The sequence below is a fragment of the Atractosteus spatula genome, chromosome 20, assembly GCF_055471065.1.
Source record: "Atractosteus spatula isolate fAtrSpa1 chromosome 20, fAtrSpa1.hap1, whole genome shotgun sequence".
Taxonomy (NCBI): Eukaryota; Metazoa; Chordata; class Actinopteri; order Semionotiformes; family Lepisosteidae; genus Atractosteus; species Atractosteus spatula.
This window is the reverse complement of record NC_142725.1, coordinates 6812675-6832298: the sequence shown is the minus strand read 5'-3', so window position 1 is coordinate 6832298 and position 19624 is coordinate 6812675. Positions and strand designations below refer to the sequence as shown.

The following is a 19624-nucleotide window of genomic DNA, read 5'->3' as shown; positions in this document are numbered from 1 at the left end:
CACAGCCACACTCACCGTCCTCGGACTCCCGCATCTCAGTGACAGCGTGCTCGGGCTCACACGATCTCTGCTGCCCTTTGAAGCCCTCTGCGCCGCCCTGCTTCGCTCTCTCCAGAAGCTTCTTCCTGGCTTCAGGAGCAAGAAAAAAAAACAGGGCAGGAGTTCACACAAGCTGCCGAAAATAAACCCCTTCACGCTGCAGGACTGGAAGAATCCCGTTGGTCTCACATGTGAAGGAAACAGGGGCTCCACGTCAACATACAGCATTCTGCTCTTCCAGATTTCAAGGAAGTGCCGTGCTGGACACAGTAGTGCACCTAGATGGCGCCCTCTGTAGATCCATAGCGTTTCCCTTTGCCTGAGCAAAGAAAACCCTGAAAGTCAATAAAGGCCGTTGCAACACCAACAGCTCCTGTAGCACACTACAGCTGGGCTGGTCGCCGTCTGGCAAACATGGCTGGAATACAGGAAGCCTACAATGGACAAGTCAATGGAAAGAACGATTTTCCTGTGCTTAAGCATGGACACGGACTACTGCTCTCAATATAATCATACTGCTCCCCATCACACACTGCTAACACTTGGACCTCGGCAAAAACACTCATTAGAAATCTTTGAATAATCACGTTTTATTCCAGGCACAAAACCAAAAAAGGGAAAGTAACAAAAATCAGAGAAAAAGTACAAAGACAAATAATAACTCTTCAGAGTTAACAGCTCAAAAATAGATATATATCATTTATGAGACATTGCTTCAATTAAAATAGATTTTCCACTGAGAAGTGATTTCAGGAAAGAGAGACTTTCAAAAAACAAAGAGTAAAATGATTCTGTTGACACAATCCAAGAAGTCACAACTGTGTCATACAATATCACACAAGAAATAACGCAATGGATGAAATGATGTTGACTGCTAGATGAGAAAAGCCTGTATTTTAATATTTTAATGGCCTGCCAAGCACACAGTGCCTAAACTCCTTTTTTCCCCCCCCGACCACAAGGAGCTTCCAGAAGAAAAGCTCACTCAGAGCATACAGCTCCTTGCAAAAGTATTCAGACCCTTGAATGTTTTCAAATGTTGCTTGACTACAAATGATACTAATACAACTTTTTCCCCAATCAGTATTTTTATTGCAAACTTGGGGTTTAATGCAAAACAGACTGGGGTTTTTATCCGGTAAATGTGACCGTTACTTCAGTGGTGCACAGGCAGAGGCCAATGGAAAGACAGGCAGAAGCAATTATATCCACCTGTGTAAACTCACAGCTACCCGCTACTACAAGGAACCGAACACCCATGCAAGCAGGATATACGAGTTTTTGACTTCCTTTAAGAGATTTGCTGACAACTAATTTTTTTCTTTAAAAATGTGTTGGAGCATGCAAGTTTGGAATACAAATACTGGAGAAAAAAAAATGGATTGGAAAAAGCTATGCATGTATCATTTGTAATCCAGCAACATTTGAAAACTTTTAAAGGTCCTGAATTCTTCTGCTAGGCACTGTATAAAAACACCATCAACCAACCAAGGAAAGCTTGTCATTTCTGTGTTTGTTAGGCTTGCAATGGATCAGAAGCCTGCATCTCAATGAAGTTGAGCCCTGAAGTTAAGGCTATTTGTGAGAGCTATAAAATGCTCCTCTTGGTGTGATTGAAGAATTATTAGACATGATCCCCCTACAAAACAGAGCTGAAGGGTAAAATCACCATATTGTATACTCCAAAGATCAACACACAGCCAGAAAACGCTGCAGCAATGGCAACCAATAATACTCCTTCAGGTGAAAAACAAGGCTGTAGGTTTGCTAGAAACACTGAAAACAGCAAAACACTGAAATGCAGTTTTTTCCCTACCAAATAACAATGGAGCTTGTGGTAGAACACACACTGGGTTATAGACATCTTCTGTGAACATCATTGTGCAATATTCATCTAGCACTAAATAGTTCTTATTTATCGGTGATGGACTGGCATCCCATCCAGGATGTACCCTGCCTTGCGCCTGTTGTTCCGGCTCACCGCAACCCCGATTTGGATCAAGTGGTTGGAAAATGGATGGATGGGCTACGTATTTATCAATTCAAATAATATTCTATAGTCTCAATCAATTAACTTCTGCTTTTGTAGTTTTTACACTTATTGTGGAAAACATGCTTTCCATTGATTTTTTGCAGGTGTTGTAAAATTCTTTTCTGTCTCCCTTTTGGCATCTATTGAACAAACATTAGCTAGGAAATTAATTAAATGTAAAGGAAAAGAATCCATTCCTAATTTACAAGTCTGATACAGAACACTGGTACCGCCTGAACCCGTGTTAAATTACCCAAAGCAGAATGTAATTAAAATGATTAAAATATTGGAAGATCAACTGTTAAGAAAGCAAGACAAGACTGTTTTCCAGAGCGCACTCAAACTCCCCACGCGTCACCTTAAACAGGAATTCGTTCCCGACGCATGCATCAAAAAAATGTGTAAACGCACAGATCCAGTGAAAGATGAAGGGACTGGCCTCATTCCCACAGAGCAATCAATACAAATTCAAGCATCAAAACCGGACAGCGGAGTGCCACATTAGCAGAACAAGCCTCCATATTCTACTGAACCGGAGGAAGGAGGGTTCAGGATTGTAATTTTATTTTCAACGCATCTACTGCTTAAATGGCAAACAACAGCCCTTAACTCAATTACATGTCTTATTTAGGGCACGAGAGAAATACACCCAAGTGGCATTGCTCGCTGCGACAATATCTGTGTTACAACCCTGTGTTATTAAAATTAGATCTGGAGACTTCCATTGAGAATGTCCTTCACCGAGCTGACTTCGCCAGCTCCTCTTGTCCTCTGCACCCCTCCCTGTGACGGCAGGACAGCACCAGTCGCCATGACATCACTCTCCTTCCCGCTGAGTGAAGCGTCGCCCCCCCAGAGAGACCCGTCGGGATGATGTCATACTCCGCCAAACGGAACGAGACAAGCAGCTAACTCCCAGCATTCCTAGCTCCACAGGTGGCTCTGCACAGGACACAGCAAGCTATCCCACCTGGACACAAACCACCGTTGCCCCCGTTAAGAAGAACGATCCCTTCTTTAGGGATCAGTGCAGTTTACAAAAGTGTGTTACAAGCTGCATGCTGTGCACACTGTGTGCTGCTAATTAAAGACAGTTCTTCAGAGAATTTCCAAATTATGCACAGTATTCTGCAAGTACATGCAGCTGCACAAATACACCAATGCACAACACAAATATGAATTAATGGTAACCTAGCACTGAACTGACTTGCAGGAATATAGCCAATCACTTATCCCAGTTTAAGTACTATACAGTAACCCTGGGGTAGCCAAATAAAAAAAAAAAGATCCTTAAAGTTTTAATAGGTTCACTAAACTTTATTAGAAGTGAGACTCTCCAAAAGATGCTACACTCATTCAAATGCTCACCACGTTGACAAAGGCAGGTTGTGTAGACTGGGTCGGCCAGGGCGGTAGCTCTGTGGCTGGAAGGTTGCCGGTTCAAATCCCGCGGCCGGCAGAGGAACCCTACTCCGTTGTGCCCCTGAGCAAGGCCCTTAACCCCTGCTGCTCCAGGGGTGCCGTATAAATGGCAGACCCTGCGCTCTGACCCCAAGCTTCTCTCCCTGTCTGTGTGTCTCATGGAGAGCAACTTGGGGTATGCGAAAAGACAAATTCCTAAGGCAAGAAATTATATAGGGCTAATAAAGTGATCTTATCTCTTATCTCGTGGAAAACAGGTAACAGGTAAGACACCTCAAGAAGATTCTGATCAGTGCTTTTTCCTTCACTAAGCGATGGCTGAAAATCCTTAGCAAGCTGTGCAGGGTTTGCGATCCTGTTGAGCAGAGCTACATGCTGGAGGTGTTCTCACGGGCCAGTATCAGACACGCCCATGACACGTCTCAGCGGCTCGTCTGGAAAGGACTGTGCTATCAGTGCCATTGTGCAGACTGACTTGGAGAAGTTTAAAACGGCACAGGAGGGACTCTTTTTTTGCACTCTTTCCTCCCATGTGTTAGACATCAGCTTATCCAATTAGCTAAACAAGTATCGGTGAACTAAAACAGGTTTACCCAGGACTGAAACCTGAAAACATGCCTGTGTGTAAAATTCTTTCCTACTCGCCACAAGAATTCTATTATTATGATGTTGCTCACGCTGCTGATCAAATTCCTGCAGCTGTTCTTTAGATTTAAGTGTTAAGCACTGCCGTCAGGGATATATTAACTCTCTCCCAGAGAAAAAAAAGTAACCATTGCACACAGTTCTACTGATGGAGAACTGACAGGCAGAAAAGCTCAACAGTTTCAGAAAATATTTATTCTGGGGACATAGATTAGGATGATCACCGTTTCAAGAAGAAACAGAAAATTATGTCACGGTGCATGAGACTGCATCTGTATGCGAGCAACTGAGCACCAGCACTGCAAGATCCGGTACTTTCTAAACGTTTCAGCCATTTCAGGATTGCGGAGGAGCCGGAGACTGTCCCAGCAAGCAACAGGCACAAGGCGGGATACACCCTGGACAGGACGCCAGTCCATCAGAGAGTGCACACGTGACACAGGCAGGCACACCAGGGAATTTTCCCAGAAGTACGTGTTTCGACTGCGGGAGAAAACCAGAGCATCCGGAAGAAACCCACAAGGAGACCATGCGAACTCCATGCAGATGGCACGCTAGGAATTGAACCTGGGGCTCCAGCGCTGTGCCACTATCGCAAGGCACAATAGGCCAAAATTCCATAACAGCAGAAGAACCGTGCAACATGACCAGAAGCAGGCTCCCCACAGAAACCTCTCACATGCTTAGGACACTGAAAACACGCTGTGTTTTGAAATTCAAAGGCAGCATAACACAGCCAAGCCCCATTACAAAACAAGCGCTGCCCCAGAGCTCAGCATTAAGGGAATACTGGCACGCTGTCTTTGGAATGGCAGAGACAGCTGGAGGACAATGGCAGATCGGGCTTTAAGTTAAAACCCCGTGTGTGGGAACGTCACTTCCACCTGCTGCAGAAGTGGGAGGAAGGCTGCGCGATTCCTTCAGAGGCTCCGACAGACTGAGCAGCGCCACGGCTAGTCTGTGCCAGGACTGGACAGTATACAACAGGCAAAGCCACAGAGAAAGGCTCTTTTGAGAACTGGCTTTTTAAGGCTGCGAGTGAGCAATCAACCTCTTGATCCATACGGGGGGGGGGGGGACTTAACCCAAAAATGTTAACCCCAATTTAGACATTTAGAAATTCTTTACTTCACACAGCAACACTGGTTTGCATAAGAGGTTTCATAATCCCTCGTTTCCTGTTTAGCCGATATTACCCCACGCCTTTCTTCCTCAGATTAAGGCGCAAATTTTAGTATCACCTTTCCAATACTCGTGGCACACTCAGACAATAACCCCTGTAAACCGGTAAAATTTGACTTTGTCAGCTCCTTCAATCGATAAAGGTCTCCGGCTAGCCAATAGAGAGATCCACCACAGAAGCGCTTGCTAAGAACTCTTCTTCTAAAGCACTACAACGCAAGACAGAAGAGCAGCAGTCCTCTCCACTGGGGGTCACACCTAGAGACTCCTGAGCCAGAGTCCGTGTCCTGGATCAGAGACCTGCAGCTTCCAGTCCTGGAGCTCCCAGTCCTCAAGGTTATCAGGCGTCTTCGACTTGTGGCTAGAGATAGCACACATGTTTAGGCTACTTTTAGGCCAAGAGGTCTGATTAGGCCACAGGGTATGGTTGGTGTTAAAGCCAGAAGACCCTGCAGCTCACAGACCTTGAGATGTTGCATTTGAAAACCCACAGGGTCCTTTGTGCAGAAGCAGCAAGTCACTCCACGTTGTAACGCTGCAATACACCTGCAGGAAAAAGTCATAACCAATGTTCACCATTCTTTTCCTGAATCACACGGTTAGAACATAAAAACGCCTGTGGGTCTGGAGCCCTGGACAGCAGCCCAGGCCCAGAATCGAACCCAGGGCCCCGGCACTGCGAGGCAGCAATACGAACCACTGTGCCACCATGATCAAATTCAACCACTCTGCCTTTAGGACAAGGGCTTACGTCCACTCCTGACACAGAAAACATGAGGGAATTGGCTAACAGCACTAAGATTATTTTGGTTTGCCATAAAATATCGCCATCAAGTCAGCAAGCCATTCAACGTGCAGCATGTAGCTCCAGCACAGACGGTGGAGGGGGAAAAAAAAAAAATGAACTTGGTTGACTGCCATCCATCCATTTTCTAACTGCTTCTTCCAATCCAGGGTCGTGGAGCCTATCTTGGCAAGCGAGGGCGCAAGGCAGTGTACACACACGCACAGCAGGGCCAATATTCCCCAAAACTAACTAACCTACCAGAATATCATTGGACTGCAGGAGGATACATACTCATCCCACGCAGACAGCGCCCCAGGAATCGAACCCAGACCCCCTGCGGCAACCACTGTGCCACCCTTGTTGGACTACCAGAAAAAACACTTTTTAAAGAGAAAGATTTTTTGCATCTAAACAACTGACTAATTAGTTCACAAATTGAGTTTGGTGTTTTTATTTGCTATCTATACATGTATAGACAGGGGTGTATTGGTAGCCGTGATGGCTGAGCGCTGGAGGGAATTATCTAGGACTTCAATAGTCATGTGTTGCACAATGAACACTTTATTCAAAAAGAGTTCAATCTACCATTGTTTTAGTGTTGTATGTTTGCTTCCCACGTTTACTGTTTAGCTCAAAGCATCAGGAGTCAGAAGTGATATCTGCAGAGCAAATTCAAAAAGCACTAGAACTAAATTTGTTTTGCTCATTCTAAAAGTAGAACTTGCACGCACCAGTCACCTCTGTCTCACACTGAATTAAGGGGAATTTCCTTTGCTGGCTGCATTCTCCCTTGAACATTTTCCCCTATGATTTGAGCAAATTTACAGTGAGAAATCCCTGGCATGTAAAATTCACAGAAGAGCCTCCGTCCTCTGCTGTAAGCCCGTTTACAAGCCCCCTGGCAGGCCGAAAACGATGTGGTCACACAGCATGAAAAGGTCAGAAGAACATGAAGGTCACGGACGACAGGAGGCCACACTGCCCATCCAGCCTGCCTGCCTGCCTGCCTGCCTGCGGGTATCCCACCCAGCTGTTTCTTGAAAGGAGCCAGACTCCTAGACTGCAGGCCCGCCGGGAAACGGAAGAGACGTTCAGCTCTGATCCACGCCTTTCCATGAAAACGGCCTTGTCATCAGTTCAGCGATGAATAGGCTCTCAGAAGGCCCCTTCGCAGTTCAGTTGCAGCCAGCAGCGAGGAGCTCCTCCCAGCAGACGCAAGAGCTGAGTCACTGAGCGAAAGGAGTAGGCAAATGCCAAACCACTGCATCACAGGCTAATTCCTGCAAAGCCTCAGGCGGGACAACTGAGAGGGTCAGAGCCGCTCATGACCACCAGACAGACTGCGTGCAGAATCAGGTATTCATTTCTTCACAGTCTGCTCCTCCCAGCGGCACTCTCGCAGACAAAACCGCTCCTTGCTTCTAAATCACCTTCGGCAAACGCTCCAGGACTACTCTACTGCTCCAACTCTGACTTCGCCTGAAAGATCTACATTTTAAAAAAAAAGATCACTGTTCAACAGACTTTCAATTCCACGTGAAGCGAACAGCTGGTGAGAACCAGCCAAACCTGAGAGGCAGGATTCTCTCCAGGAACTCAACACAACATGTTTTTCTGAGCAAACCCCTGCCCACGCTGAACACAAGATGATCACAATTCAGCACCTCTCAGGACTCCAGAATATCTACTGCAGCAGGAGCCTACTTCTAATGGACAGGCTGAGAAAACCAAGCCAGAAAGCAGTCTACAGCTGGGATGCAATTCAATTTCTAACTCATCTCCCTCTCAAAACAACCTTTCCATTTCCATTTTTCCCCATCCACAGGAAGAAACAAAAAACTTCAGGTGAAAAAGTACAGCCATTCCTGGCTTAAAGGGGAGGGCATCACTGAGACAGAGGGGACGAGGTACTAGCTAACAGAAAAAACAAAACTACACTTGGACTTTGGTGCATAAAGCACAGCTATAAAACCTCCAAACGAAGCCCTCTTCACTCTTTGAGGCAGCAAGAGGTGCATGTCTACAAGTATTCATCCGTATATGATTAACAATGTAACTGGGGACGTGTCTTTTGCATATAGGGAGAAATAAAGCAGGACTGTTCATGCAATAAGCAAAAATGCTATATTTTGCCACACTTGATGAGCGAAACCTTATCAGGTACAAATCGAGCCCCGTTAAGTTTTTTTATTTAAATGCAGAACTCAGAAGCTCTGACCCCAAGCTTCTCTCCCTGTCTGTGTGTCTGTGTCTCATGGAGAGCAAGCTCGGGTATGAATTCCGAATGCAAGAAATTGTATAGGGCTAATAAAGCAACATTATTATTATTACATTATTATAACCCAAACTGATACATTGTACAAAAAGGTTACTCTTTTTGTTGTTCGCAGGCAGAACGAGCACACACAGAGAACTGACAGCGGCTGGATCTGAGCTCGGCTTCTTGCACTGCTTTCCCTACTCACAAGACCTCACCTCCTCCGCAGAGCTGCTCTTTCTGCCCACTGGAAGGAAATCAGTTGATTTTCGCAATTCGTGCAATTGAATGCTGCAAATTGCAAACCGTCAGGGTGGAAAGAATCAATTTCTCCTCCACACACACACACACAGACTGCAGCACCGGCACATGTGCAAGAAGGGAAAGACAGGCTGTCAGCATGACCTCAAAGTACAAGACGGTCACACAAACCTGGAGTTACCGGGTTCGAGTAGCAGATGGGATTTTTTTGGAACTCGAAATAAAAAGCGACAACTTAATTTTTCACCTTTTTTTCAAGCATACTGTCCAGTCAGTTCTGCAACATCTGGAGCCACATTTCCGGCACTATGTCTTGGACTGCTCCTCAGCCTCACCCTGATGCAGTGTCCTCTGTTTCGCCAATGTTTCTGTTAGCCAGCAAATACTGGGCAGAGAAGAATTCAATAATTGTAATTCCTTACATGTACAAGGCAATTTTAATTCCAAAGCCACTCCTTATATTGCAGCACAGGAGAAATATACCAATTGAATTCAGGGAAAACTTTTTAAAAAGTCCATTTGCCCACAAAATGCAACCAATGAAGAGGGGAGAGAAGGCAGAGATTTTACTAGCCACAACATCCTCCTGCAGCAATTCCTGCAAAGGACCGCAAACAAGTATCAAGTTTTACTTTACCCAGCCTCATGTTTTTGGCTGAGCACAAACCATAGTGCTTGGAGACGGACAGTACCTCCCGAATCTTCACGGGGCAGAAGCAGGCGAGGGCTCGGTGCCATAGTCCTGGTACTATCATCCAGTACCCAGAGCGCCTGTGGACGTGGGTACCTGGTGTAACCAGAGTTTTTACCCAGAACCGCTGGCGTAGAGGTGCAAAAAGTCTAGGTACAAGCAAGAAACGGATTAGCTGGTATTCTAATCTTTCAGAGCTGGAAAGGGACTTATTTTAGAGCGGAGAAGGTGGTCACACAGACAAGAGACTGGTCCCCTATAGCATCTGTTGACACAAATCAGCCACTGGCAAGACTATAAAGCAGCACCACCTCAGAACTAGCAGCTAAATGGTCCCCGCAGCTGGATAGCTCATTCAGCTGTTTCTTGAAACCTTCAGCAACACAGCTGCACAGGCTTGTTCCATACCCCCACAGGCCTTTGTGTAAAGCACTGCCTTTTCTTCTCAGTCATTAATGCATTTCCATGGAGGTGCCGCCTCTGTCCTCTGCTGTGTTGAGTTAGTTAGCCTCTCTCAGATCCTGATATATGCAGGCCACAGCCCCGGAAGAGATCACAATGTGTGACCATGTCTGGTAGAACAGGCTGGGGTGATAAAAGGCATTCACTGGAGACCAGTGAGGACTCATTTTGTTAGGACATGGAAAATGTTTCAAATCACAGTGACTGGATATAACGGCTGTTATCCCTAGGGAAATACTCTTTTACATTATGTAAATCTGTGGATACACCTGTCAGCACAGCAAATAACATTCTGCCATCAGGGACACGATTTTGTCACAGTAGAAATATTTATCATAGCTCCGCGACAACAAAAAACAGAACATTTCACAAGGTGATCCAAAGACATAAGGCAGCGCTAAATCACACAACGACCAGATCCCCAGAGGAGATGGAAGCAGGTGTATTATAGCTATCCTGCCTGTCCGGTTGCATCTCAGCTCACATGTGGGACAAAGTGTGCATTGCCTTTAGTCACACATTGCATCCTTGCTATCAATTCCAGTGTTCGGATAATGAAAATCACGCCGCTCCTACCCCATTAAATTAGGCTCAGCATAGTGCATTAAAACAACTGTGCTGTTTACTCTACTTCAACTCTTTCTTTTCCCAGATTCCTTTTATTCAACGGTTTTCACCATGAATTCACCTTGGGTAAAGGCATCAGTTATATGAATAGCCATAAATCTGACAGAGGCCTTAATTTTGCGCAGTGTAACTCTGACAACCCTCTGCAGTTTTCACACATTTAAATCAACCCTCTTTACTATGAGCTCGCAGCATCATACATATTAGATCGCAATCATAGTGCTGTTTCCTTGGGCTTCCTGGCTGGCCTGAAGCCTTGGATAACGGCTGCTGTTACGGTTTGCTTTGGTGTTCCAGGTTGTATCTTTTCTGAAAAGGGTTTTAACAGATGCAGGAAGCAGAACTGGAAACGACCCCTCATTGTGAAGACCGGCAACAAGGGTATGTTTCACCACAGACACAGAAAATGGCTGTTTCTAAGCTGCTGAAGTAAAAGTAAAAATGACAAGAGAGCACTAGTCACTGCCTTCCCACAGAAAATGTTAAACCTGTCATTAAAAGACCAAAGTTATTTGCTGAAAAATGGCATTTTGCAGAAAGGGTGCCCCAAAGCTACTGTGTGGGATGAAGCTGAACGCGCGACTCCCCAGGGTGGGCCGGACAGGCCTGACATTAACCCTCCTGTGGATGGCGGTGGTCGGGCGGCAACAACCTCTGGACACACCGCGGACAACATCCTGCTTCCGTGTTCAGGAAGGGCCGAGGTAACGAGCTGCCTGTCCTCTTCCATCTGAAGAGGGGGGGGGGCTCACTTTTTCCAGTCTCACGGAGCCAGGGTTTTACAGGAGAAATCCACCGAGAATTAAAGGGGCTGGAGCAGTCTCGCTCGCCTCTGCCAGCTGCTCAGAGCCAGGGCTCTGGGGAGAGAGAGAGGAGGCTTTTTCAGAGCAGCCGAAGCCAGATCACGTTTCCCCTCGCCTGCCTCTTAGCTTAAAACAGGGGGTGGCCAACCAAGACAATCCTGTGCATAACACGTATTTTTTTACGACAAATGCAATGTCAGACAGCCTAAAATACAGCATTGTAGCAGAAAGATAACCAGTCAGTTTGTTCTGGCTTCTTAACGGGGCATTCTGAAATTAGGAACAAAAAAAAACATTTCCTTACACAGAGTGACATTCAATTTGATGCGCCCTTCTTTCAGAACAGACTCCAAACTCTTACTTTCCCCAAAGTTCAGCAGTTTACAGACGAGAGGGTGCTCTGCTCACCAACACTGAGGACCTGAACAAATCCGATTCGACACCGAAGGGCTCAACCTGAAATCTTACCTCTGGCTCTTCAAACTCAGGATCTTTGAACTAGCCTGGCTTTAGCAATTCCGAAATGTTATTTCGTTTAGATAAATTCAATGTGTGGAATTTAAGGTCAGCCAATCCCGTGCGACATACATTTACGTTCAGAAACTCTAGATGTTTCAGAAACAACTTTAAGAGGGACAACGTCCTTCAACGCCAAAACTCGGAGCACTGGACACTCAGCAGCGCTGCAACACAAGAGCTGAATACTTCAGAATCTACAGATTTACTGAAAGACTCAGCCGAGAAGCCCCGAGAGCAGATATCCAAGAATTAACCTTCTTTTCATCAAAAGCCTCATGGAAGAAAGATGAACATTGAAGACCAACTCAAAAGTGTATAATTCTGTGAAAAAATTGAGGGAGTTCAAACAAGCCGTCCCCGGTACATAAGCAGACTAGCATTTTCAAAATGCACAGCAAATAAAAAAAAAACAGTGAGCAGTTTTGCATAGTAGTTATTTGCTCACACGACGATGAGCAGTATGGAGGCGTGCAGTCTACATATAAACTTGCCATTATCTCCACGTATCCTCCTGCTCCCTCAACCGTCTGCAGTTTGTGCGCCAAACCAAGAACACCCCAGAGCTCTCTCATCCACCCCACCCTGGCAGCCAACTGCCCCCCCACCCCAGGGGCTGCCCCCCGTCAGCCTTAAAATGAAAAGACACCCGCTGCACTCTGTGAGGAGGCCTGGACTGGCTAAACCGCTCACTGCATTAAAACTCTCCCCACTAACTTCTCTGGCTTTCCTTCTTTCAGCAGTGGAAAAGAACTATTATTTTTAAAATGCATAGACAAGCTGCCGTTTCCTACAAAGCAGAAAAATCTACTTAAGAACATAAGGTTACAAACGAGAGGGCTCTAGATCTAGAGCAGTCAGATGATGGTAGCGAAAGGACCCCAGGACCAAGCCAGGGTGCCCGTTTCAACATGGCTGGGTAAGCTTGTTCCAGACACCTGCAGCCCTTTGTGCAAAGAAAGGCCCCCTGCTGTCAATCTGAGTCGTTTCCCTGCAGTCTCCCCTTGTGGTTCACCGTTCTGAACACCTTCACTGGGCTGACTGTGGCAAAGGCTTCAAGGACGGAACACTTGGATCTACTGTGGGCATGATGATGTGGTACAGGTAGGCTCTCTGGATCAGACTTCTGCTTCTGTTACCAGCATTTTGCTCTGACAGTTCTCCTCTTCTTATATAGGGTCTGGTTATTTTTTTTTTTGGCAGCATCTGTACACAAAACTGCAGCAGCTTAGCTGAACCATAACAGGAGAGATACAGCGATATTCGTAGTGGGTACATCACTACCCGTTTAAAAAAGCGAAAATGAGTACTCTGATGAAGGGATACTATTTTTATTTTCAAAACCATCCATCCATTTTCCATTTGCTTCAACCAATTCAGAGTCAACGCTGAACGAGACGCCAGTCCATCACAGAGCACACACTGACACACACACACTCAGGGCCAATTTTCCCAGAAGCCTATTAAACTCCCAGCACGTCTTTGGACTGTGGGACCGGAGGACCCAGTAGAAACTCACAAGAATGTGGGAAGGACATCATGCCATCTCTATTTTCAGATGTTCAAGAAAATATTATTTGTTCAGATTATTCATTTGAAAACTAAAAGGGAAAATCCGAGCATTCTACTCAACAGAGGCTGAAGCTTTCTCATACTACAGAGCAGGAGATACTTCCTTCCACTAAAGGCTGTGGGAATATGGAACAAGACAACCAGCCCTGTTGTCGAGACTGATACCCTGGTTTCTTTCGAAATTTAAATTTGTATCAATTAGCTACTGACCACCAAGCTAGCTACACAGGCAGCTCTCATCTGCACCCTTCCTTATTCAATTCAATGTATTTTTATATAGCGCCTTGGGGCAACCTTGTGAAAGGTGCTATACAAAGCAAGTGACCATACATGTTGTGAATACAGAACAGAAAAGACCAGAAGACAACGGAGGAGAGGAACCAAAAACTCCTTAGTAAGGAGAAAAAAAACCTCTAGGGGTCCAAGGTCAACTGGCTGTCCAACCCCTTTGGGTATGCTAACATTATATAATTTAAAAAAAAGAAATAAATGAATGGGGGTATTAATTCATCCATCACGTCTTTTGTATGTCAGAAGAAATCTCCTAAACGATAGCTATATCCACGATGTCCCTCTTGGATCCATGGCAGTGATGCAGCATCCAACTCAGATGGTGCCCAGCCCAGGCGCCATCCGGACATGTGGGGAGGAGAATAGGATAGTTTGGTCAGAACAATTGTATCTACCTGGTGGGCCAACACAGAGACACACAATGGCAAGTACAGCAGCACCAGCAGGCTATGATGTAAGGTGTGAGTAGGCTAGGCTGAAGTAATAGGTCTTCAGTCTGGAATTGAACACTGAGAATGATTCCTTATGTTCCCATACAAACCCTGCAGCAGGGAGGGGAGATTGGACCAGTGACAGCAACACAACTTCCATGTCATTCTAGCCTCTGCAAAACCACACTTTGGAAGGGCGCAGAGATAATGCACCAAGAACCCTTTCAAATTCACATACCCTATAAACACACTCAAGTGGATATTCCAGGAAACGTTTGTAGATGTATTAAAAACATTTACTTCTTCCAGCTTGGTTTAACACCAATACTGTAAATCCATAATTCTGTTGTAACTTCATTTTGTTGGTCTTTACATTTTATGGACTATGCAGATCAGACTAAAAACCAAAATTACTGACAAATTATCCTTCCCAAAATTCATATTCGTCCAAAAAATAGTGGTACCATGTATTCGGATCTCAGCAGCCCAAATCAAATTTCAACAACGAGTAAGAGAGCAACGGATTGTAAATACCACAGGGTGCCATTGTATTTTGCTATTTTGTTTTCAATCAAGCTTAAAAGGGTACAAAAACCACAGTGCATATGTTGCTGTGTAGAGCAACAGGCAAAAACGTCTAGAAAAACTATGAAGTGCTGCATCAAACCCTGTATTTTACCTCCATTCAGCCACAGGACAGCACTTCAAGCTACACACAAGAAAACGCACCTGAGCTGTCTGAACAACACAGCTGCACCCTCTCACCATCCAGGACCACAGGGCCAACCCGGAGGCTCACTGCGTGAAGGAGCTTGTCTGAGCTCTACGATCACGGGTTCGAATCTGGATGATGTCACTAGGGGACTTGGACTGGGACTTGGACTGGGACTGGGACTGGGACTTGGACTGGGACTGGGACTGGGACTGGGACTGGGACTGGGACTGGGACTGGGACTGGGACTGGGACTGGGACTTGGACTTGGACTCCCCACGCAGTGGGATTCGATTAGCTGGCCGCCACTGAATCAGCACTGAGCCTTCAATAGAAAAAAAATTATATTTCTGAAAATAAAGAAAAACCGACCATTAGTGATGCTGATACAGCAAGAGTGTAGCTTCTGGCCAGTGGAACCGTGGAATCTGCTGCTCTCGTTTTTGCACTCTTTTGATAATAATCAAAAATAAACTCCCACAGCCTGCATCAACTAGCCAAATTAACCCATTTATGCAACACAGCTAGCCTAAAATGCTGGTTTTCTGATCCACATTCAACATTTGCGTGTGGACTGGGTGTTGCGTGCTGCGACACACACGTCATTGACAGCATCACAAGCACACAGAGACACACTGCTCTATGTACTGCAAAAGACACATACTCCTTTGTGCTGCGAAACAAACACACACAGAGACACACTGATCCAGGTCACTCCTGTGTACTGCAACACACAAACACACACAGAGACACACTGATCCAGGTCACTCCTGTGTACTGCGACACACAAACACATACAGAGACACACTGATCCAGATCACTCCTGTGTACTGCGACACACAAACACACACTAATCCAGATCACTTCTGTGTACTGCGACACACAAACACACACAGAGACACACTGATCCAGGTCACTCCTGTGTACTGCGACACACAAACACACACAGAGACACACTGATCCAGGTCACTCCTGTGTACTGTGACACACAAACACACACTAATCCAAGTCACTCCTGTGTACTGCGACACACAAACACACACAGAGACACACTAGTCCAGGTCACTCCTGTGTACTGTGACACAAACACACACAGAGACACACTGATCCAGGTCACTCCCGTGTACTGTGACACACAAACACACACAGAGACACACTGATCCAGGTCACTCCCGTGTACTGTGACACACAAACACACAGAGACACACTGATCCAGGTCACTACTGTGTGCTGCGACACACAAACACACAGAGACACAGCAGTGTGTAATGACTGTTTCAGCCTTAAAGAAAATCAATATCTTTGACTATGCAGCAAAACGCTCACTATTGACTCTAGCTGTTGTCACCTGCCACTTCAGACTATGAATGAGGCACTAGTTATAACAAGTTACTTTTATCGTTTTCGTCAAATTTGACTGATTCTCTGGAAGCTGCAAATAAGATTTGCCGCGGGCGGTTCTTCTGGCTTGCCGACACAAGCACAAGCTGACGAAGCCCGTTTCACTAGCATTTTATAGGATTCCTGCGCACACTTCACTGAATCTCCATTAGTCACCTTAAGGATGCCTTCATTATGATGTTCACACAATAAAAACAACTCCTTCGCAGGCCTTCCCTGACACTCCGAACGCAGTCCAGCAGGCTGAGGCGACCTCGTACAGCAACTGGTGCCCGACAGGACAGACAGACATGCCTCCACAAAAACTGAGTTTTTCCCCAAACGAGACAATGGCTCTTCCCCAAGGCCAGAACACAACCAGCGCCAGGTCATTCCTGTTAATAAGAATCCCCTTCTAAAAAAAAAGGATACTTGATTCAGCTTGGAGCAGGAGCACAGAACTGAAAAGACTACGCCACTGAAATATTTCTAACAGCTTAAAGGGGAACTGCAGTCCCAATTTCTCAGACCGGTGATTAAATCTCAGTAACAAAATAAATTTACCGATGTTGTAGAAAAAGCTGACAAATTTCCAATCACGCATCAAATCATGAACTTTGTGAGAGTACTCTAAGTCGCCACAAACCCCTGGTTTGATTGTGACGTGATGCAGCCCTTCCTGATCACTAGTCACGGTAATAACCAATATGATGTGCGAGTGCATTAAGTACAGGTTGTGCAGCAGACATTTCACTGCAGAAATGTTCCCACATGATCCGCAGGCAGTGTTAATATGCAGTATTTGTTGGGAAAACCATCTAAAGTCGAGAGTAATATTTCTATTGGATTAAAAGAGATGTATTCACAAGCCTGCTTGTTTACAATGTCACAGGAAGTTATGTTGCCTAATGGCAGAATATGGCCCTCACAGACCTGGAAATTTAATCTATTTTGTGATGGAAATTGGAGGTTTATAGAAGTTACTGTGTACATTTCAGCTTTACTGTGGTTTGAAATGCACTCATCAATGCTGAATATTTCTAACCCTGAACTATAAAAATAGCGTTGCAGTTCCCTTTAAAAAAAAATACCCTTTTTTTTCACAGCTCGTGATTCCTAAACACAATGCGCCAAGTTCCGCCAGTTTTTAAATCATTTCTTTCTTTCACTCCAATCTGCTTTTGTGAGCGCACGTACTGCCATACCGAGCCACACAACTGATGGCAGAGGACACGGACCTCTCCGCAACACCTGAACTCTTTTAGTGCTGCGACTGTGCCATCGTTCAGATAGTTCTTTTTCTAGGATACGCTACTTGTACTGTTAAAAGCCAACCACTGCTAAAAACAAACACTTGAGCAATGATGTCAAAGCAACTACTCAGGATGTTTACCGATCACAATAGAGAATTTACCTTTGTTTCTGAGATGCCACCACAACCCCTGAGATCACGCATTTAATTTCTATTTAAAAAATTTGCTGAGCCTTATCTACATTTCCACAGAAAGTGTGCCCACGTGCTGAGCTATTGAAACAGTGGTTAATTCAGCAGTCAGTCTGTTATAGCAGATCCTCACGGGACTTGCCCAGGGCTATTCTGCTCTATCTAAAACACTGTGCTGAGGACTTAAACTCCTTGCTTCCTGTACTGCGGTCAGGCTTGCAGTCCTATATGTTTTTTTAATGGCAGCCACATAGAGCACGGGTTCGATTCTCAACCCGAGGTGCTGTCTGTGTGGAGTTCGTAGGTTCTCCACATGTTTGCAGTTTCCTCCCACAGTCCAGAGACATACCGGTAGATCAATTGACTTCCAGTTAAACTGGCGCTGGTGTGAACGTTTGTGTCTGCGAGTGCTCTGGGATGGACTGGCATCCCATCGAGGGCGTCTCCTACATTTTAAATACTGCATGTAATATGCTGCTCTAGAACACTGCAAATAATATTCTGGACATTATAAAAAATAATACAGAGCTTCTGGAATTAGTCAAGTGAAGAGCCAGAGATACATTCCACAGCCCCCAGGGACGTCTGACATTGACAGTATGAAAGAAGTGGACATTTTTAGTCTTGAATGCAGATGATTCAGAGGAAATCTGATGCAAGTATTCAAAATCCGAAATGGCACCGATAAAGTTAAACCAGCGGACCTATTCAGAATGAGCAGAGGGCACAAGGAGAAACTATGTAAAAGAGTATTTAAGACCTAGAGCAGGAGAATCATCCTTATATAAAAGGTTGCAGGAGTCTGCAAGCTACCCAGTCATGTTTTTGAAGATGATACCCTGACGTCTCTCAAGACACCTAGAATCAACCTTGGATCGATTAGCTACTAGGTACCAAAAGGCATAAATGGGGCAAATGGCAGATAAAAGATACCAGAATCCAGGCTGAGTCACTGCAAGAATCATAACTGAGGCTCCTATGAGTCTGCCTTCTTCATGTCTTTTTATATACAAATAGGTAGAGATACTGTGGTCACATCTCAGACATACAAAGTACACAACTAAAGAAAGACACTTCGTGGTTAATGCTGGTATTTTGTAAATACATACTTATCGCAGCCAAAAAGTATTTGAAAAAATCTTCAATAATTTTGGTACACACTTAATTTGTACAACAGACAAGATTAGGCTAAACGTTTTGGAGCTAAATCTGGGTCAGTTAAATTTCCTATGAAACATGAAGAATGTTTCTCCTGACAAGTATTTTTGTTGGTTTAAAAATAAAAAAATACATGCTCCATAAGTTACGCATTAAAGCAATACCCAACTTCATCAGGCAGGCTTCATCAGGAAAATGATCATGTTGCTTCTGAAGTGCCAGGCTGGAATACTGACACTAACATCTGTAACATCAGCACTGATCCACCGAAAGAAGACACACAGCCAGACCTAGAAGCAAGGCTACTTTCTAAAATCCACCTGAACCAGAAAGAGACATTTGACCATCCCAGCTGCTAAGTGTTTTAATCCCCTGCAAAATTTGTAACTTTCTCACAGAAAGGTTTCAATAGCCAGGTTTTACTTCACCTGTTTGCAAGCCTTGAATCTTTTGCAGGGACACAGTAAATGCAGTGCTCTACCTTGGGCACTGTGTCAGAGAACTAGAGAGGACACCAGGCTCATTCCATGTGGTTTTAACTGCACCAGAACTGTCGGTTTTGGTGTAATTGTGTTCCTTCCACTGTCACCACCATGCACGCCGCAGCCCCACAGGCAACCTGTAAACGGCTCTTATACAAGCAAAGCACAGAGCACCCTGTCAAAAAGAGCCCCCATGAAAAATGGCATCTATATATGTAGCTCCTGTCATCCTAAAAAGTGCTTTAAGCACAGAAGTGGACCCACTTCATCACCACTGAGGTGCTGCAGGGCCTGGACGACAGGAGGTGGCCATTATGGGCCAGCAGCCCATTACACAGGAGGTAGAAAAGTGAGAGACTACATCAGTTTCCCTCTGAAATTCATAACAATACCACTGGTGGGTTCTAAACGCTAAACACATATCATGCTT

The 19624-nt window shown here is 45.1% G+C and overlaps 1 protein-coding gene across 2 annotated transcripts in view; it reads right to left on the bottom strand.

The window, feature by feature from the left end:
- Nucleotides 1–19624, bottom strand: part of prdm2b (PR domain containing 2, with ZNF domain b) — a 45633-nt gene that overhangs the window by 10097 nt on the left and 15912 nt on the right. Inside the window, exons 2-4 of one of the 2 annotated variants that reach the window (XM_088938042.1) lie at nt 9318–11262; nt 8873–9010; nt 16–129 (exon numbers count right to left, since the gene is read on the bottom strand). In XM_088938042.1, the coding sequence (XP_088794168.1) occupies nt 16–34 (19 nt within the window). In that variant the 5' untranslated portion in view covers nt 35–129; nt 8873–9010; nt 9318–11262. The remainder of the gene's footprint in view (nt 1–15; nt 130–8872; nt 9011–9317; nt 11263–19624) is intronic. The other variant, XM_088938040.1, reaches the window with a different exon arrangement.